The 21028-nt window shown below is 44.4% G+C and overlaps 2 protein-coding genes across 4 annotated transcripts; one reads left to right on the forward strand and one right to left on the reverse strand.

Annotated features, from left to right (window-relative positions):
- Positions 1 to 2340: 2340 nt before the first annotated feature.
- Positions 2341 to 14019, reverse strand: TMED8 (transmembrane p24 trafficking protein family member 8). 2 transcript variants are annotated; one of them, XM_066188578.1, is made up of 7 exons: positions 13895 to 14019; positions 12779 to 12857; positions 10061 to 10190; positions 9018 to 9156; positions 8639 to 8751; positions 8452 to 8503; positions 2341 to 7273 (listed from the first exon to the last, which is right to left on the reverse strand). In XM_066188578.1, exons 1-7 carry the CDS (start codon positions 13965 to 13967, stop codon positions 7056 to 7058), a joined length of 804 nt encoding a protein of 267 aa, XP_066044675.1. In that variant the 5' UTR covers positions 13968 to 14019; the 3' UTR covers positions 2341 to 7055. The 2 variants fall into 2 exon arrangements, with proteins under 2 accessions (XP_066044675.1, XP_066044674.1); XM_066188577.1 differs by having other exon boundaries at positions 8452 to 8751.
- An 80-nt stretch (positions 14020 to 14099) lies between these two features.
- SAMD15 (sterile alpha motif domain containing 15) lies at positions 14100 to 17635 on the forward strand. Of its 2 annotated transcripts, none has more exons than XR_010721924.1 (3): positions 14100 to 14258; positions 14628 to 14726; positions 15349 to 15614. XR_010721924.1 is itself a non-coding variant. In XM_066188579.1 (3 exons), the coding sequence occupies exons 1-3, from the start codon at positions 14247 to 14249 to the stop codon at positions 17346 to 17348; spliced, it is 384 nt and encodes a 127-aa protein (XP_066044676.1). In that variant the 5' UTR covers positions 14100 to 14246; the 3' UTR covers positions 17349 to 17635. The 2 variants fall into 2 exon arrangements, 1 of the variants encoding a protein (XP_066044676.1); XM_066188579.1 differs by lacking the exon at positions 15349 to 15614 and adding an exon at positions 17076 to 17635.
- The last annotated feature ends 3393 nt before the right edge of the window (positions 17636 to 21028 follow it).

The raw sequence follows: 21028 nt of genomic DNA on the forward strand, positions 1-21028 counted from the left end.
GTTAGCGGCGCGCTGGCGGCAGCCCCGCCAAGCCGGGAGGGGATCGGGGGAGTAGGGCCGGCTGCTCAGGCCTTCCGAAGCTGGGATCAGCCCTGCCTTCGTACCAAAGTAGCCTCTATAGAATCACAGAATTCATTAGGTTAGAAAAGACCTCTGAGGTCATCGAGAACAGCCAATGACCGAACTCCATGTCAACTAGAGATGGGCACTACACATCCGATCTTTCCTTAAACGCGTCCAGCGATGGTGACTCCACCGCCTCCCCGTGCTGTCCATTCCAGTGTATAATCACCCCTTCTGCGAAGAAATCCCTTCTAATGTCCAACCTAAACTTGCCCTGGCACAGCTTGAGACTACGTCTGTCACTGTAGGACACGAAAGAAAGATGAAAGACTCCAAATATTTCAGGAGGCAAAGAGCGTAGAAAAAAGGCTTTTATTGTATAAATCTTACTACCTTTTATAAGGTGTTCTGATACGGATTTAACATGATTGGTGAATAGGAACGACACCTCTCTAATCCCATGGGTTAAACTAGAGAAGCAGCAAAACACCATCTGGAGAAAGATTGCTTTGAGAAAGGATAGTTGTTTGCCAAAATTGTTTTGAGAAGAAACTTCCTTGAGAAATTTTTCCTTGGGAAAAAGTTAGCAGCTGCTAGCAGGCTAAAATCTCTCAGACCCAGAAATATCAGGCCCACATATGTCCTCTTGTCCTGTCACTGGCTGCCTGGGAGAAGAGGCTAATTCCCACCTGGCTACCACCTCCTTTCAGGTAGCTGTAGAGAGTGATAAGGTCTCCCCTGAGCCTCCTTTTCTCCAGCCTAAACAACCCCTGCTCCCTCAGCCACTCCTCAAAACACTTGTGCTTCAGACATTCACTATTTCTAGAGTCCAAGCCACGTGACCCTTTCCAGAGAGAGATAATTTGTTTGGCGATTCCTAAGTGATGGGATCTGTACACATTTCTTGATCAGCCTTCATGAAAAAGCAGGCGTGAATCTTGCTTCTCTTACTCTGCAGTCAGGGCTCATATTGAAGGTAGGATGGTGGCAGATACTGCTTAAACAGTAATGACATGTGTGTATGTGTTAGTACAGAGGGCTCCACTGGGTAACTGATTCCACCTGTATAACAATGAGTAGCTCTGCTAAGCTTAAAACTGCTGTTGATAATCAAACACTACTACAAGCAGCAACAGGACTTCAGCAGCCAAAGTACAATATTCTCCCTATTCACCTGAAAGAAGTCAGGTGAAGAGCCACTTCCCTGGCAGAGGCTACAAAGCCTGCTGCAAGGCCTTCACAGAGTACCTCATGATCAGAGTGTTTCTGCTGCCCATCCATAAAATTTACAGAAGCAGGGAGTGGCAGAGTGGGGGTGGATGGGAAGAACTAATGTGAAATTTGCATCACTTCCCTGCATCCCCACTATTTTCCTTAGTTTTCCTCTTGGCCATATGCCTGAGCCAAGCACAAGGATCTATCATGGGTGCCTCATAATAAAGCAGCTGTAGCAGTGTTTCTCTTTGGTGGTCTTAAAATGCAATGAAACATCTTTAACTTCGCAGAATCTTCTATTGTTTGGAGCAGCTTAGTTTATGACTGCTCCTGCCCATCAATTAGTTTGTGAAAGTGCTTCAAGGGAACATCAGACTAGAACAGAGAATTGAACCTCTGCAGCACTTGTCCTACTAAACCTCAAATGAGATAGGTGAGAAAAGATGACTCCTGCTACAGGCATCATTTCTCATTTTGACCAGCAAGTGCTTCTTTCAGGACATTTAAATAGAGCCTTTGTAGTATGATAAAGCTGATGGGCAAAGCAGCTGTGAGGAGCTGTGAAGGGTGAAACACTTTTCTTCAGACAATTTAATGAGTATCTGATAACTGAAGAGATGTGTTTAAATCCTCCAGACTGAATGCTGAAATAACAAAGGAGCTAGGGGATCTGTGCAAATGGAAGTGACCGTACCAGTCTCAAGTACCAGTTTGAAGAACTGGAGGTTAAAGTATTCAAACTCGACTTACGTCCATTATATGAGCTTGGCTACTTGCTTGTTCCTCTCCGATTCCTCAAGCATTCAGTACAATCTTAAGAAAAATATTCCAGCAAGTCATTTTAACAGACAAAATATTTCCTGGCTGGAACGATCATCACGAGCTAACAAGGCATTTTTCTATCCATTTGCATCAGAATCTGCAAAGTAGATTTTGCGTATTTGCCTCCTCTTTACTCCTAAAACTAACTGCATTCTTATTTTGTTGGGAAGTCTGTAGTTGAATTTTTCATATCAAGATACTCATTTGCCTTAAACAGAAGACAGAGTTCTTGGTTGCATAGTGAAAAGTTTATTTAAAGAGAGAAAGTTCCAATATATTATTACAAATCAACCACAACACATCAAATATAAACAATACAAACCAATTGTAGAAGGAATGCAAGCACACTATAAATATAGCCTTCATATGTGCCCTTCAGAAAGAGTCCAGTGCCACATTTTGTTAAAATATCCTCTTCTCTATTTAAAACTCACCTCTTGGTGAGCAAATGAAAAGCAAACAGCTGGTGCTGAGAACTCAATTTTGAAATCACAGGACATCAAAAGTATCTACATCACATAGAAAAGGACTGACAAACAACGATCACAGTTCACAAGAACATAGGTCTGAAAAAGGTATGACCAGTTACAAGATGCTCCCCACTGAAAGCCTGTGCTAATAGCTTGGAGCTGTGAGTGGAAAGCAGCCTGCTTCTCTCTGAGAGCTGTCCCTAGGGCATCTTGGAGGTTGCAGGGAGGCCATCTCCAGCTATTTATCATTTCCAAACAGGGCTCCTAAATGTCAAGGTCACTACTTAGCAAGGTCTCCTTAGCTCTGAATTTTGTGGCTGGCATCCTGCTTCTTGTCCAAGGGACTTTATTCACCAGTCCAGATGGGTTTAAAACAGATAACCCTCACTGAAGCATCAGAAAATTCTTCCTCTCTCCCTTCCCAATAAAGGCTACATTTAACGTATGATGATTCTGAGAAAGCAACATGTAAAATCCAGAATGGAACCTAGAAAAGATAAGGGGACTCAGATCCACCATCCACCCGGCCTGATGCACCTTCAGCTGCAACAGCACCAGAGTTTCAGAATAAGTAGCCAGAAACCCTCTCCAGACAAATGTGGAATATCCCCCCAGAAAACTCTCCTCCTTGCAATATAGGTTGGAACTCTGCTGTTCTATGTACCTTCTAAAACTTTATTTCATTGGTATTTACTGCAAATTAACTTCTTTAGATAAATGCCTTAGCACTTTGACTCCTAAACTCCTGTTTTCTTTCACAATCTAATTAGCAATGCATTTGAGACAAGCAGTTCACAGTCTTTCATTCTGTCTGTTGTGAAGTTCTCATTCATCTACATGACATTGTCACATCCAATATTTTCCCAGATATGAAAAAAGGAGAAATAGTATTTTCTTTTATGCTTGTACAAATAATAATTTAAAAAAAAACAAAAAAAACCAACCCACCACTTTGTTGCTTTGGTCTCTCATCCACACTCACTATGCATTAGCACACACCACTCACAACTCTGGATTTCAGCACTCTTTTTAGAGAAAATGATGAATGGCCATAAGAAACACTCTTCTATGTCTATCTAGTGTTCCTCTGGTCCTTGGGTTTAGTGTCAGCATATCAAAAGGAGTAGTCCTCTGGTGTTCCGAGACATCTGACAGCAGCATATGAAGGCAAAGAATGTATGGCACCAGGAAATTCAAACACCACTGTACTCATTTTACAGCAACAAGGCAGTCTATGAACAGATTAGATCTCCAGGAACAGCCTAGAGGGGCCCTCCCTGCCTGACCTTAGCAAGTACAACCCCCTACCCAAATGGGCAGAGAAATAGGAAGAAATCTCTTGTATTAATGACACCTATGGTTCTTATTTCAGACATGCTCTTTGTTCCTAAGGCACCTTGTGATAAATCCTCTGTAGAGTGGCTTTAATAGGGGTAGTGAGACAAGAAGGAAGAGTGTAAGTAGTGGGGATGAAAGTGAACTCATTTAGGGATTCATTCTCTACCCTAATTCCCCACAAGAACAACAAAATCTTTCAGCAGCTAGACCTGTAATAAGGTTTACCTCAAATTCACCCCACCAGGTCCAGCACTACAATGACTGACCCACTGCAGGCCATAGAGGGAGGTCACATGCACACACAGGTACAAGGATACAAGCTGACAGGGTAGAGCCCCAAAGAAAGGCATGTGGGTGCCTTCCAGACTCAGTGCATAGTAACTCCACTTTCTTAGCACCTGAAGTCAGGTAACTAAGCTCTTCCTCTTAACACATTTTCATTTGACCTGTTTGTGCATATTAAATGGGTCCCGAGCATTAAGTTGCTACAAGCTTCTGTCTGACACCAGTAACCTTTCCTGAGAACATGTATTACAGACCTCCAAAGAGTCTGAGTAAATGTAAGCAGTACCAGTAGTGGTCCTTGATTTAAGCAATTTTAACTCTCTGTTCTCAACAAAACACATATATTTTGAACTCCTGCTGCTACATTACACATTCTTTTTCAAAAAAGAGAAAACAATGGAGAGTTTGTGACCTTCTCTGACATAAAAAAATGTCAAACAGATTAGTACCATTATTAAAATTAAACACTTATACAAAGTAATTTTATACAAGTCCTTTGCTACAAGATATATGTCTGACTGAACATGTAAATTTTATTTAGATCTAAATTGTATTTAAAACAAAATAGAAAACAATTTTCACAAAAGCAAACCCAAAATGCAAAAGAAGTTTCTTCCTTGATTTAGCTTTCTGAATTTCTAGAGAATATTTAGAGGGAAAGGAAACATATATTAAAAACCCATTTGAAATCTTCCTTCCACAGAAACGAAGAAGAAATTTTCCTTTCCTGAGGATTAATTTCCCTTTCTGAAGTGCAACTGCATTTAAACTTTATTTTTCTATCTTGACCCACTGTCTAATTCCAAAGATCTCTATTTAAATAAGAACAGTTTCCATAACTGCCTAAGCCAGCTGGCAGGATGTTTTATATCAGCAAACATACTACTGCTTCTCTGTTAGAAGTGAAGTGTGCCACTCCATCAGCAATATCTTGGAACTTGATAGACAAAGGATGAAAAAAAAACCCAAAACCACCAAACACCTTACCTAAATTGCTCAGGCCTGACTCAAGTGCTGTAGAAAGGCCTGATTCAAGTGCTGTAGATGGTTCTTCATTTCATTCATGAGAGGTTAAAGGAAGGAATAGCCCTCTCCAAGCTGCTAACTGAAAGAGCATCTTGCTCTGACAGATACCAAACCCTACTGTTCTCCTTGTGCTTGACCTTGAATAAGAAAGCTTTGCAGTTCCCCCCACCATGGAGAACACACTCTCTTTTGAGGAAGGTAGCTGTTTTCTCCCCATCTCAGGGCCCAAAGCAGCAACAACTCTGCTCCTTGCCCGCTCCCCCAGAAAGCCACTGTGCTCCAAGTGGTGCTCTTCCAATTTCCACTCCTCCTGCTCCCAGCTTGAACTGCTCTGCTGTAGACTGACTGCTCCCTCTCTTATCATTTTGACCTACTAAGTGCTCTGGAGCAGTGAATCAGTGAGCAGAGACAGTTAAAATTAAGCTTGAATATAGAGCAAATTGTACAGCATTACAATATACCCTTAATAGGAAATATGCAGCCCTCCTATGAGAGCAAAATCTTTGGCTTTAACTACCCCAAATAATTCTGTCCATCATTTCCTCTCAATAGAAAGAATGGACCAAGTAGAGGTGCTTTACCTGGATGATTTAAAAATAAAACTCAGAACTTTTCTAGAATCACCATGGAAAGTCATTTTGTGTCTCTGCAAAGAGGTATCAAAATGTAAATACAGCAGTATTCTTAGAAAAGAGGACAATTTCAAGTTAAAATATTAAAATAAACAACAGTTAGAAATAAACACGTTTTAAAATTCATCTCTGATGGAATAACTTCTCCTGTTTCAACTCAGCCACTATTTAAGCAGAAGGTGGTAATTAATACCATCACTAGTCACCAAAACACACCAAGGAACTTCCTAACAGTTCCTTTGCAGCAGCAATAGCAACTGACAAACTGCATTTCTCTGGGAGCCTTTTCCTTGCTACATATGGTCGCAATACCAGTGAACCAACATCCTGCTGCTAAGAAATATTTCCTGTATATTTATTGATTGTATTCCAACCATTTTGTGTTCATTCAGCATGGCAATAAGTAATGTCTTCTGCTTCACATCTGGATTACAGAAAAAAACTTCTGGTAATCAGGGAGGTTTTAATCATCTACATATGCCTACAATCAACAGATATAAGATCCAATTCTTAATCTGTAGAAGGCTTCCTATGGACTATGAGGTGTGCACCCTGCTCCCACCCCCTGTTCAAACATGAGCTGTGGCTGCTATTTGGGGCTCACCTGTTGTAGCACTGCCAAGCCACTGCAGCATGGGTTGCTGCTGGCCAGCTGCACTCCCACCCACTCATGTTTGAAGGAAGCACTGACTGCACTGACTGTAGCGATGGTAGGTGATGGGGTTACCCTGGCTAAGTGACAGGCCAGCTGTGCTTCTGGCTCACTGAAGCTAACAGCTGCCCTCTAGTGATGCAGATGCAGCAGGAGAGTTGGAAAAGTTATTCACAAAATAGTAACAGATTATTTTCACTTCATTTTGTACCAGCACGACAGATCAGAATCACAACAACCTGAACGTGGCTTCTGGGCAATTGCCAGCTGTGGTGTGAAGGCCCAGCCCAATGGCTGCATGGAGCAGACCTCCTGAAGTTTTAGAGAAAGAGCAGCTGCCTGGGAGCAACCAGGCAGTCACAACTACCTTTCTCCCCTGGGACAGTGGGGAAGAAGGGTGTGGGGAGAAACCAGTTCATGTCCGAAGAAGAGCTGGCAGAATTGCGCCGTGGTTCCGTCACACAGCAGTGCCTGTCAGGCAGTACCAGGGCTGGGTGGCAGCCTGCTACACTCACCATCACCTGCCTGCCATCCTTGCCCCTTCCCTCTTCTTCAGCTAGTGTAGTAGACGTGAAAGAACAGAGTCTTATTGCGGAGCAGAGAGTATGAGTTATCGAATTTCAGCAGGTAGATGCCCTCGCCCGGATACTCGTGGCTGCCTGCCTGCACCTCCCGATGGCTGTTCCTGCGGTACACAGGCATGATCTCTCCATAGCGGTTCCGCAGGTAGCTTTTGGAACCCCGCTCCACGTCACCTACAGGGGACAGTCCTGAGTGGCAGAAAGGAGACAAGTAAGTAGGCAGGAACCACTACATAATCCAGAAAAAGACCAACAGGACCAGAATGCAACACAGACATGCAGCTGTATCGAAGGCTAACTGTGACAGCATTACCCAGAGCATCTCCTCCGACCTTTCTGCAAATACTTCCCACAAAGTCCGGTCTTCCTTATCATAACAAAGGACATACCAAGACCCAGTTCTCTTGGGAATACTGATGGGACAGTATTTACTAGCCCACCAGCCCAGTCTCCTCTCTTTCTTTAGCTTACCTTTTACACACCTCAGTGCTTTTATACATACAACAGCAGTCCTGTGATATAGACTTGAAACAAAAAAGAGGCAGGAAAGCTCTTAGCTGTTACCTCATAGTGTCTATATCCTCAATTCACTTCTCCAAGAGGATTCCTCATAAAAGAACCTTCCCCTGTTTACAGGGGCTGCAAAATTCAGACACAAACCTCCCAGCTACACTGGGCACACATACACTGAAGCCACAGAACAGGCAAGATTACTGTGTGTTTCCCAAGTACAGTGACACAGGTACTAAACATTTCACATATAGTCAGAAGGAGCTACTGATGTACTGGGGAAAAAAAGAAAACAAGAAAAAAAAAAACCCAAACCAGGCAAACCCCTCTCCCCCCCTAAAAAAAAAAACAAAAAACAACCCCAAAAAACAAAACCAACCCCCCCCCCCAAAAAAACCCAAAAAACCAACTCCCCCCACAAAACCAACCAACCAAAAAAAAAATAAATCACCAAAAAACCCCCAAACAAAAACCCCAAAAAACCAACACCCCAAAACAAAACCTTCTTGCCTCCATTCACCACCAGAAATTTCTCAGTCTGAGAGTCTAACCAAAACAGTCAGGTTAAAATTTCAGACTTTAAAGCTTTCATCAGCTAGAAGTTGACTGAGTGAATTCTGATCTTATTTTTCCATGTGTTCAATTTTAAGAATGCTCATGGAGAGGACAGCCATTGACATATGCTGAAGCAGGAAGGGCCAAATGCTTTCTTATCACTCTAAACAGCAACCCAAAAGGCTGCAGAGATAGAAAATAGGCTGACTAAACAAAGTAGACGGAAATTATACATCTGACAGATACTCTCAGCAGCACAGCAACAAGCAACACAAATTAACCTTTATAAGATCTGCACTAACCTTCAATTTCCTCGTCCTCCTCTTCATCCTCCTCATCACTGGATTCACTGACCTGAACAGTAATGGCAGTGCTGGTAACTGTGGTCCAGTCAAAGTAGACTCCAAACCCAATGTCGTAGTCATCCGTAGCAAACTCCCAGCAAATGCATTTCCCATCAGGATGGGTGGGCACACGGACTGTCACTACCTCGCCTCGCTTCACCACCATCCGGCCATTCCTCTCCTTTCCCATTTTGGCTTTGAATTCCTTCATCTTCTCAGTGGTCCACATGGTGGGTGCAGCCAGAGGGGGAGGCTGAGCTGAGACAAGGGAAAAGTTCACAGGCTTACATGACTTTTCACTACTGAGAAACTGTTACCTGAAAACAGTGAAGCTATTTCTGGTAAGGGGCCTGCATTTTGGGGCCTGCTCCCAAAAGCCCCAGATGTGAAGTTTTTCCACTCACTAGCTAGGAGCCCAAATTTCCATCAGGAATTAAAAGTATCTCCAGGACAGTCTCTGCTCCTCTAGCCAGGGCAGGCATGTAAAAAATTACCCAAACAAGAGTTCTGCCTTCAGGACTCACCTTTTCTCTGCTCCCCAAGGAGGTCTGCAGTCTCCAGCTCAGCTGAAAGGATATCCACAGCACCAGTGTGATCTGACTGAATCATGACTATATCCCCTACTCCCTGAGGTATATGGTAGTTGGTTAATCGAACAGCTTCCTGCACCAAGCACATAAGAAACATTGTCACAAAGACCATCCTGGTTAAAAAGTCTCTGCCTAGTTTTGAAACAACTCATTAGTAACTCAGGCATCTTTATGAAATCAAGTCAGACCTGCAGAAGCTTCTAATAGTGTAGGCTAGCTCTGAGACACTTCTCAGCATTGTTTCCCCTACGACACCAACATCATGAACTTTGAAGTCAAATGCTGCATTAGTGTCACAAATTTCACACGCCTTGGCCTCCCTGGGAGTCCTAGGCAGGCACATTTTTGCACTGGCATCAGAGTTAATTGTCACTCCTCAACAAAGCAACAGCCTTATGGATTTAGCTGACTATTCTTGGAAAGAATTCCCAACACACAATTTCTCTAGGGAGAGCACTTCAGCTCTGTGTGCATCTAGACTACAGCCACAATCAATCATTGCTGTATCCTAGTTGGAAGTCCATCTGGTTCACTAGGACCTCTCTTCTCAAGTATGCAAACTCACAGGTCCTGACCTTGGTGTCACTTGCACAGGTTTTCCTGACTCTATCTGTAAGGCAAATTGGCTGCTCACAAGAAGAAACAAGGGACTTTCAGTTCCCTCTTCCGTAAATCTGCAAGAATGGAATTTCCAGAAGCACCAGATAAGATCAGAAGGTGAGAATTACCTTGAAGCCTCAGTGAGCAAGGAAGCAAGGACTAGCTGAAGACACAGGAGGGATTTTGCAAATAAGACTGATATCATTTATCTCCCCCAAATATATAGGAAAAAATGTAACTGAATCTATATTAATTCTACTTTTATCTTAACACAACCCTTAGAGCCTCAGTCCCATAGCAGCAAGCACAGTAGTAGGGTGGGAGAACTGTTGCTGCACTTCTGTCTTTGTTCTCAGACATAAGAAACATCCATTTACCTTTTTGAGAGATTGGATTTGGTCAGGCAGCTTCTCTTCTAGTTCAGCCACTTTCTGGTCCCCCAGAGCACCAATTTCTTTCTTCGAATGGTCTCTTGTGCCTGCGCTCAGGTGCGCCCCAGCCTGTGACCTTTTGGAGGAAGAGAGCAGTACAACTCAGCGCTTGCAGCCAGGGCACAGCCAGCAGAGGAAGCACTGCTCTGGAACTCAAATTCAGATGAACTGAAGGAACAAGATTCTGTGGTCAGGACCTGCCAACTGGACAAAGAGCCCCTGCCCCTCCCTGCCATCTCTGCATGATTACCTTCCACGTGAGCCAGGGGGAGCAACTTCAGTGGGATACTCCATATTTACCATCCTTTAGATAGCAGAAATTCACTGCACTCACCCCACAGCATGCTGGCTCACCAACACTATACTAAGGACAGACAGCAGTAGCAACTTTTCTGCCCAAGAAAGGACAACTTACTTTATGCCAGCTACTGCATGGCATCTGCATACTCCCTCAGAGGTCAACTGGATCAGTGAAAGAATTCAGAACAATTTTGACAGCCATCTGAGAATGCTATCTATTTAAGTAGCCCATTATGCCTTTTCCACTAGCAATCCCAACAGATACAGGGAGCACCCAAGTGTGTCTCTGCCATATTCAAATACACTCCACAGATAAGCAAGCAGTAAGACATACAATGGACAGCACAGTAACTTAGCAAAGAGGTCCAAGTACTGCACTCTAACAAAAGAAAACGGACATGCTAAAATAATAGGAATGGTACACAGCAGGAAAAGAATGGGCAAGAAAGAAAATGTCTCTGGCATTTATTCTCTGTTGAGGGTTTTCTTCTAAATTATGCTGGAAAAAAATGCTGCATGTTTTCTGCAGCTAGACTTATAATCCCAAATTAACTCAGATGCCAGAAGAGTGTCCTCTCTAATGCTCTCATTACGTATGTGAAACGTCTATGAGAAGCAACCTAGTATTAAATAAGAACAGAAAATCACTTCTGAAAATCAAAACCTTCTCACAGCACTATAAAACCAATGTCAACTGCCTTGCTCTAAAGCATGAGAATTCTCATGAGAGACATGAGAACACATTAAGGGAAAAAATGCATTTCTTCAAATGTTGCCTTTCAGAAATGAGAAATATTCCCATTAGCAAGGAAGCAGACCTTGAGTATAGTTTGGAATAATTAAAAATAAAATGAAATACACACAGCTCAATTAAAACACATTCTGCATCCACAGAGAAGGCTTGAACAGGGTAAATGTGGCTTTTGTCTTCAAGTTGTTACTCCTATGGCACTACAGAATTTAACCAGAAACAAAGCCATTTTTTACTTACATTCTCTCAACAGCGTGATTTCTTTTTCTAGAACTGGCACTATAGACCAGAAGGTTTGTAAGAACAACACAAACAAGATGAATAGCAGGTTCACAAAATGGCAGCAGATAGACAAGATAAGAAGGGACACTTGGTGGGAACAATTTCTTTAAAGGAAGAATTCTTGGACTTCTATGCGATCGTTTTCCAGCCTATTTGCATTTCAGTTTAGCAGTTGCATGAACACACCGAGATGGGCTATTTGGTCATTTGCTACCATAGGTGCACACATCTGCTCAAAAAGTTCTCCATGAACACCGAAGCTTACAGGTTGGGAAATTTTTCCTCTAGATACCACTGATACTCAAGAGGCTCACTGAAAGATAGGGAAGAGCTACACAAGCTTTACAAGCAGACTTACAAAGACAGAGTTCAGCTGATTCCTCCTCACACAAATCTTTTGGACCATCTCCATCCCTTTCAAAGAAGATCTAAATTCAATTATGTCCACAAGTATCCATCATCTACTTTGGCTCTTTTGCTTACAGTCTGTATTAATCTCTTTACAGAAAATTAAAGGAGATAATAAAAAGATGGAAGAGCTCATTTATAGTCAGGAAGTCTGATAGAGATGTCAGCAGCATCAAACCAAGATGGGATCAAACTGTTGTTTTGGTAAGAAGGGTCGTTTGATGTGCGGTTTTTTTTGTCCTGGATTTTTGCATTTTTTTAATGAAGCTGTGGTTCGCCTACTGTAATTAATGCACACATTTCTGAAATTGTATCCTGTGCAACAAATGTACAGTGGCAAATGAAACTGCACTGCACGGTATTAGTGCTTGTAACCAATGAAATTACTTGGCCATGGGCACCGCATGCCCAGCCGGTACCAACAAGCCAAACATCTGATAACAGGGTTGATCAGCAGCATTAATGGAGAGATAAGAAAAAACAAACAATGAAGAAAAAAGCCAAAACACTGCCAAGAAAATTGTAAAAGGTATTTTCTTGTACAGCTTCCAGCAGATTTACAGACAGTAGGCATGCTCAATTATTAAAGTATCCTTCAGACAGGATATAGAAAACTTCCCCGGAAAATGTACTAGGTCTTATAATGGGTTTATAAAACCCTACAGTGTTCCTTTCAAGCTGAATGACTGTGATTTGAATAGCTGAGCCATGAACTACATTTCTCAAGCTTTAAAACAACCTTAAAGCCTGTAAGAACAGGCCGTCCCATCCTGATTCCAGTATATACTGTGCCAAAGCAGACCATTCAGTCTCCAGTCCCGTCTTTTTACCTGCACAGAACAAACTACCATATGGAAGAGGTCACAGGAGTGAAAACAGACCGTCATGCATGTGGGCCACAACACACGAAAAGGTTTTCCTACCCGCTCTGCGAAGTATTGGACTCCAAAGAATCAACTAGCTGATCTGTAGGCTCTGTCTTTTGGGCTGAGTCTTCATTTTCTGACAACAAACAGAATACAGGAAAAGAAGGTGAAATAAAGGTTGGTGTTTATAATACACTGACAGGAAAAAAAACTGCAGCCAGCACTCAAACACTGACGAGGTCACACAGCTGTGGAACAAAGACCTGTGCCAACCAGTTTTCGTGTTATGAGCTGTATCTAGAACCTTGTGGAACAAAGATTTTTTTAATGGCCTCAACCCTAGGAAAGGGAGAACAAAAACCTACACATGGTTTTGGTGTAAAGCAGTTCTCAGAAGCAGGGTTCATTCAGGAACTACTAATCCTAGCTTTAGAAGGACAGAGCGAGGCCAAATTTCATCATGTAAAGCTGAGCTGACAAAGCCCTGGAAAAAGCAATCATGCAGCAGTTCACAAAGGATACTGGCGAGATGGAAATTCCTAGGTCAGTGCTAAAAGCACCGTCTATAAAGATGGCTCCTGGTCTCCCCCGAGTCTCCTGAACTCAGGGAAAGGTCTGTCCCCATACGACTGCGGTACGCGCTTCACAGCCCTGCTCTCCGATGGCGTTAGGGCAGTGAACAGGGCACGGACAAGTTCCGGCTTTTGCAGGTTGCTGATGCTCCTCGAAGCCACTGGCCATTCCCAAGAGTCAGGGCGGGAAAGAGACAGCTCCAGCCCTGGGGTACGCAGCCCACGGCACAGTCCAGCTCCCGGCTAGACGGGGCCTCTCACCGGGGACAGCGCAAGTCTCCATCAATCCTCGCTCTTCCCACTGCATCGGGAAGAACTCTTGCTGCAGTTCCAGGCGCCCGAGCGGCAGGTGAGCAGGTGAGTCGGCAGAGACCACAGCCCGCCCGTCCCCGCTCAGCCCCGGCACAGCCGGCACCGCGGGCGGCGCCCGGGGCGCTGCTGTCCGCAGCGGGCACCGCACTGCCACCGCAGGGAGCTGCCACCCGCAAACACGGCTTCTCCGCCAGAAACGAGCGAACACACCACGTAAAGGAAAATCTCCCCGTAAGGCCAGCGCTAAACACGCGCCGCTGGGCTGTCCCCTGCCCTGCCCTGCCCGTACCTGCGGGGCCCCGGGGCGCGGTGTCGCCGCCCGGGGACTCGGAGCGGGGGCCGGCGGAGAGCGCGTCCGACATGGGCACGGCTCGGCGGGCGGCCGGAAACACCCGAGCGTGGCCGGAGCGGGGCGGCCGGAAACACCCGAGTGGGGGGAACGGAAACACCCGAGCGACTGCGTGTGAGCCGGGCCGCGCCGGGAGATGGTGGCGCCCCGGTGCTCATCCCTCAGTCTCCCCCCTCGACAACGCAGCCAATCAACATTTAGTTCTGCAGAGCCGAGGGGCGCGGGTGGCGTTGCAGGCTGACAGCAGGGAGGGAGTGGCGGAAGGGAGAAGGGGGCGCACCGCCAGGAAGTGATGGTTGCCAAGGTGACGGGGTCCCGGAAAGACGCGTTGCCGTGGTGGCCTGGGGATGGAGCCGATGGGGCCGCGCTCGGGTCCCGCGGAGCCTGGGGTGGCTGAAGGGCCGCAGCCTGAGTCCGAGGGCGCGGGGGGACCGCGGTCCGACTGCGCCTTCCTGACCTGGAGCGCCGAGGAAGTGGCTGAGTGGGTGGCGCAGCTCGGCTTCCCGCAGTACGAGGTGCGGGGCTGCCGGTCCGGGCGGGAAACCTCCGCCCTCGGCGCCGCCTGGGCCGGTGGCCCTGAACTCAGTGTGTGCGTGAGCGTGTGCCTGTGTGAGAGGCAGGGGGGAGGTAGCGGCAGAGGGCGATCCGCCTTTCCCTCCGCTTCCCTGCCCAGGAATGCTTCAGGGCCAACGGCATCAGCGGCCGCCGCCTCATCCACGCGAACTGCTCCAACCTGCCCGCCATGGGCGTCACGGACTTCGGCCACATGCAGGTGCGCCCGGCTGCGGCCCCCGGTGCTCCCTCGGCGCCCCGCGCTGACCCTGCCTGCCGGCAGGCGGGCTGCGCTGGGGCCTGTCTGCCCGGTCAGAGCGCTGATTCAAAGAGTGGGCCTGAAACTGGACAACCAATTTTTACAAACAGTCACAGTTTTAGAGGATAGGTCTATTCAGGTCTTTAGCTGGTTGCAGATCGAGGGCTTCTTCTCTGGGGCACCATAAGTGCTTAGCCTTTCTTTAAGTGGATGTTGCCCTTTGGCCCCATAAAATTGCTTAGCAAGATGCATGCACCCTCAGAATTTCTTTTAAATAATTTTCCACTAACTGATTTGTATAACTCATGAAAATGTAGTTAGATTTGACCTGCAGCAATTGAGCCAGTTATCTCAAGCAGTAAAAGGACCACTCGTTTTTACTTCCTTCTTTTTACGCTTTGCTGGACACAAACAGGAGCTCTGTCTCTTCCTCATTTTATGAACATGCTTTCAAACCTACGTATTTTCTTTAACAAACACTGATAGTTAAGACAGAATTTCAAGGCTATAACTTTTAGCTTCCTAAAAGTTGAGGAAATCAACAAGTTGACTTAAATTTCATTACCTTCTTTTGCTCCCCTAGTGGAAACCACAGAGGGACTGCATTTACAGAGCCAAATCATCTGTTTTGCATCAAAATTTGAAATTGCTTTCATCAGAAGACACAGGCAGAAGTTCAAACCAAGAAGAAAGAAGAAGCTTTATGCTCCAGTGACTAGAGTATTAACACTTTATTTTATTCTACAGTACCAAAATGCAATTTGACCACAGTTCTGTCTGGTTGTGTTGTGCAATCTTAACTGTTTGTTTGAAACTAAATATGCCACCAAAACCATTAACTAGTGCCATGACTTTGCCTGTTGTTTTGAGAGGAAGGCATCAATTTAACACAGTTTTTCAGGCAGCAAACCTTCACGAATGTTTCTGCTACAAGCAGATAGAGACTATAGGCATTTGTGTTTTCCAAAAGGGGAAGAATTTTGTAGGCTTTGTAAGCCTCACCCTCATATTGGGATATAGGGATTATGTATGGTGTTAGTTCCACTGCTGAGTAATACTAGACATGGTTAGACATATCAACTGTAACCCATTCTTCCTCTTGTAGGAACTGAAATTCCTCTAGATGAGCGATAGACAGCCAGGACACTGCTGCAAGCTTGGAAGTGACACTGTCTCAGTAATGTTTTCCAAAGCTTGCAAGTAAATTGGGAACATCTCACAGGCTTCAGTGGAACCTAGATGTTCTCAAAGGTCATGCCCTATCCTGCCAGTTATTTGTGTTTTAAAGAAGTGTATTCTGACAGAATCGAAGTATGCAGAGCTCTGCAGGATGTGGCCCTTTGGGCCTTTCAGGAAGTGTCTGCTAGAGCAGGTGAAAAGTTAAAGCCGCAATTTCCCAACAAGAAATATAAACGAAAGGCTGTGGGCAGTCAAAATTGATAAAGTTACTATAGAAATAAGAGTGATAGCATCAGCTCAGCGAGACAGAAACTGTTTGCAGTTTAGGGGAAATGGCAGTTTGGTGGAAAATTACACAGCTAATTATGTGGAAGCTATGCAGCATGGACAAGTGACGTTACTGCTGGTTTTAATCCCACTGTACTGGAATTTTACATATCAAAACCACTAAAGATACAAGTCTGGTGTTCTTTTGTTATCACAAAAAGTAGGATACTACTTTTCAGAGTCAAGCTAAAGTTGGGGGAAGGTTTTGAGCAAATACTGTGAAAGATCAGTAAAACCTTGCAAATTGTATTTTGAAGCTTCAGTCATATTAGATAGTTAAATTCTCAGAAGTGGCTTCAAAAACAATGGTAAGGCTCTGCTCACTCACAGTTCCAGGTCCAGCTGGCTCAGACAACCATACACTCATCATTTTCTAAATGAACAATAGGACTTTTTGCTAATTATTTTTTACACCTTTGTGTAGACTGTCATTCACATTATAATTTAACAAACAGCAATGATTTTGCATTAAGCAGAAGAGACTGCAGTTCATTCACTCATTACTTGTTTGTCCTTGAAGTGCAAGGATAAAGGCAGAGCTATATGCCACTAAGAGATCAGATGTGATGCCATCCCTGATAGCAAATCCGGAGAGAAAGTGATATGCACTGCTTTTACAGCGTCACATGGGGCTTATGGATTCAGATCCCCCTTGTGTTGCAACTTCAAGCATGAAACTGTACCAAAATTCAGAATATTACTTCTTTTTCCTGCTGCTCTGACATGGAATGGATGGTTTTAGCTGTCGTCCTATTGTCTTGGTTGGAGAAATGAGAATTTCTGGTGTTCCGTCTTGTATTTCAGGAAATTTCACGACAGGTGCGAGAGTTGCTGGGGATTGAGGAGCCTCTCTTCAGCAGATCCATTGCCCTCCCATACAGAGACAATATTGGTCTCTTCCTAGAGAGAAAGGCACCAACAGGAGAGAAAGCAGATGCCCTCACTTTCTCACAGTTTATCCAAGAAGCAGGACTGGAGCCCTGTACTACAGTTCCTTCTTTGCAAGGATCCCAGACCATGGCGGGAGTGGATGGTCTCCCTGCATCACAGGCAGAGCATCTGCAGAGGCAGAATTAGAGACTCATGCTGCACTTTTGCCTTTGTAAGAAGCCCAGCAGCCACAGCAGACTGCACCCTTATTACCTTGCAGATTGTTCAAGGAGGTAAAGCTCCACCTTTTCACAATTACAAAAAATTGTGCACTGCACTGCCACTACAACTCTTAGATATTTTATTACACCAAATCCATTCACATGTTGTCTCTTTTCTGCAATACTTCATTTGCTTACAGGAACTAATTAAAGTGGAGGTTGTAGATCAGATTGTACCAATTGTCTGTCTTTCACTTCTGCTTCACAATTGGTTAAAAAAGATCAAAAAACAATCATAGACATATTTTAGGCACAAGTGATTGATAAGAACTTCCCAGATGCCCAAGTGAATAGATTTCTCACAGGCTTTAGTGTCTGCAGACTGGGTTTGCTCTGAAACTGAGATGGAAGATAAATGGCATATGCAATAACTGGTGTACCGGTGTGGTGGCAGCTGCTGTCAGCAATCATAATTAAGCAAGGGGTCTAGGTGCAACATGCATAACTAATTCTTGGCCTCACCACAGAAATGATTTCCTGTGAGGCAAAACCAGGCAGGCAGTGTTTTATCATGGTAAACAGTACTGAAACACATGGTAGATGGTGGCAGAAGTACAAAAGAACATTGAACTTGAGAATTTAGGGAATAAAAATTGCTTTGCCCTGGGTGGATTTGGACAGAGTAGCCAGTTACCTCCTTTTTCCTTGAAGGACATATAATATAGTCTGTGGTGATGAGGGTGGGATGCATTATGACCAGCAAGGAAGTAGAAGTGCTGATGAAAGCCTGTCTTAAGGAATGCTCCTGACTAAATCAGTAGTATGTTGTCAAGCTTCAGTGGCTTTCCCAGGATCCCCTATGGCGAATAAAAAAATGCAACAAAAAAAGCCTGGGCCTGATCCTGTTTAGTTTGTTACACCAAAGCTGTAGCCACTACAAAATAACTGTAATTGGGTTTTGTAATTCAGTTTTGTATTGAAGCTGCAATAGAAACACAGTGAAACTGAAGGAGTTCATATGCCAAGAAGACCAAGTAATAAGCAAATTCAGACAAAAAAAAATTGAACAGCTCAGGGATAAGCAAGTTTGCTGAGCAGTATAGAGAGAAACTCATAGAAGAAAATGTGTGCATAGGGTTATTGGGTGAAATAGTTTAAAGAGTCTGAGAGTTAACAGTGCTGGTTCTTGCACTGCTTGGTCCCATGAAGGAGCTGGGGTGAGATCTCAGCAAAGCATTCCTCATGGGTTTAATTATGGTTTATGAAGATTTAGAATCATACTCAGCATTTTCCTCTGGAATTTCTGAGAAACTGTTGGAAGCAGCTGTGAAGAATGGAGATTTGTCATCCAGTGTCATGCTAGGCTCCACTACAGCTGAAGTGAGAGATGTATTGGTCCTGACCAGCCCACATTGCTTTGTAGGACAGTCTCTAGAGGGTGCCTGGTACAGTAGAGCACCAGGCATCAGATGGCACCAGACAAGCTCTCTCTTTTCTAGCAGCTGGCTAAAGAGAGACTTCCTCAGTGGCACAGCTGTCAGGTCAAACCAGGGGAAGGTTCTGGGTAGGGAAAACAAGTGGAAACATTTACTGGCAACAACAGTCCAAAGCAGCTTGCTAATAATGTAACAAATAGTGGTTTTCTTCAGTGTCTGACTACAAGACTCTTTCTTGGGCCTTTGAGAAACCATCAGACTCAGAGACTTGAATATAAAATGTTCCAGGCATCACTGTCAAGTGAAGTAAAACTGAGACTAGTGGCTCTAGAATAGCCCTGCAAAAGCAGGAATTCTTTCCCTCAAGCAGCATTCCCCTGACTTAACATCCTCAATAGTCCAGTTTATGAACTGTCGTAAGATCATTACCCCCAAGAACTGTCCTCTAGATATTCCCATAGGAACTTTTTTTTTTTTAAAATCCAATTCCCTAGTCTTGATCAGTGGCTTCAGACAACTCTGATAAGTAGGATCTAGGGACAAAACTCAGTCCATGTCTTCTGTTGCTAATACATCATCTAAGGCAGTTCCTGGGGCAGAGATGTGGTGCTAAGGACAACACAGAGTTCAGTACCTTCCAACCTAACAAGGCAGCCCATGTTTTATGTGAGATGAGGCAAGCTGCAAAGCAGAGACAAGCAGTACCTCAGCATTCTACTGTCTACTTTCTCCTCTTGAGAAATCGAAGAGGTAAAATCTTTGCTGAAAATCTCTTGCACACAAAACTGGGCAGGAAGGTTTTTTCTCTGCACAGATGAGGCCACATTCAGGAAAGCTGAGGTCATTACTTAGTTTCAATGCCTTGTGGTGAGGCAGGTTCTGCCACATGATGCTGTTCAAGCCTGCATAAAAAATGACCACTATTCATGGAATTTTATTTTCCTTGCAGGATGAACAAAATCAAATATCAATTACCAATGTGCACACAGATGTGAAGAGATATTCTTATCTCACAGTGCTGTGAGGAATCACACTGACAACCAGAACTGTTTGGTTCAACACCTCTGATCTGGGACCATTTTAGGTGAGGGATGCTAAAATTAGTAGTAACAAGTCCAATAGAGCTTGCATTTTATGTAGCTCATACTAACTGAGTAAACAGAAGCCCTTGACAGGCTGCATATAAAGTCATGTAACCATTTGGCCATAATGGCACTGTGAGCGCTCTGGGTACTTCAAGCACACTCAGCAATGCACTAATTACAGGGTGGTTGTTCTGATATTTTGGGTCCCTTTTTGTAGAAACAACGGGGTTGAGTCCCATTCAGTGGTAAAACTCAGATTTGAGTCCTGCAGTGAATCCTGCAGTAAATTCTGTAGTGAAACTGTACGGTGCAAGGTGCACTGTGAAGATTTTTTAGGCCACACGTAAGTTAGTAGCTTTTATGATGGAGTTTGCTCAGATGCTTTTGAGTTCCTTTAACTCTAAGGCAGTTGTATGAGTTCAGTGCAGTATAAGAATATTTTGTGTGTGTGTGTTAAGAAGAATGAGTTCTGTGTTGAGTCTGCCAGCATTAAAAAAAAAGAATTGACACAGGGACACCCATGAGATAAAGCTTGTTCGCTCAAAAATTGTTTTTGATAAATGCTTAAATATGTGAAGCCTTGTACAGGACATGTGCAGTTGGAATGATTTTCACTGCATGTCCTGGCCAGAATAAAGTAATGCAACTCACAGACACCTCAAAGATAGTCAGAGAGTTTCATTTCTTCCAGAGTTTGGTGACAGCTCCAGATTCTGAAATGACATGGTCCATTTTGAGAGGAGGGATGGAGGTGTCAAGGCTGTACACAGTGACAGGACAAATGACAGCAGATGGACAGTATGTGTGACAGGAGGCAGCAGAGGAGGCCACCAGCTAAGCATTGTTATAAAAGCATGTAAAGATGTGCTTCTGCAGGGCTACTGCCCTAAGCAAGGAGAAAGGGACTCAAAAAGCCCAGAGAGATAGCAGAGCTGACCAACACCTCTAGGCACTGGAACACAATTACCTGTGCTCTGCCACATGCAGGTGCAACACAAACCACTGCTACCAGACTGGTAGCACTGTCTGCCTGCCCAAAGTGGCAGAGGGACTTTGGTGGCTGCCCATCACTCTTCTTACATAGCAAAGGGTAGCAGTGGAGTGACACAAAGGGATAAACGCAAAGAGCTCAGCTGCCTGGCCCA

The sequence above is a fragment of the Chamaea fasciata genome, unplaced genomic scaffold, assembly GCF_029207755.1.
Source record: "Chamaea fasciata isolate MVZ Bird 193981 ecotype frontalis unplaced genomic scaffold, bChaFas1.0.hap1 SCAF_7, whole genome shotgun sequence".
Lineage (NCBI taxonomy): Eukaryota > Metazoa > Chordata > Aves > Passeriformes > Sylviidae > Chamaea > Chamaea fasciata.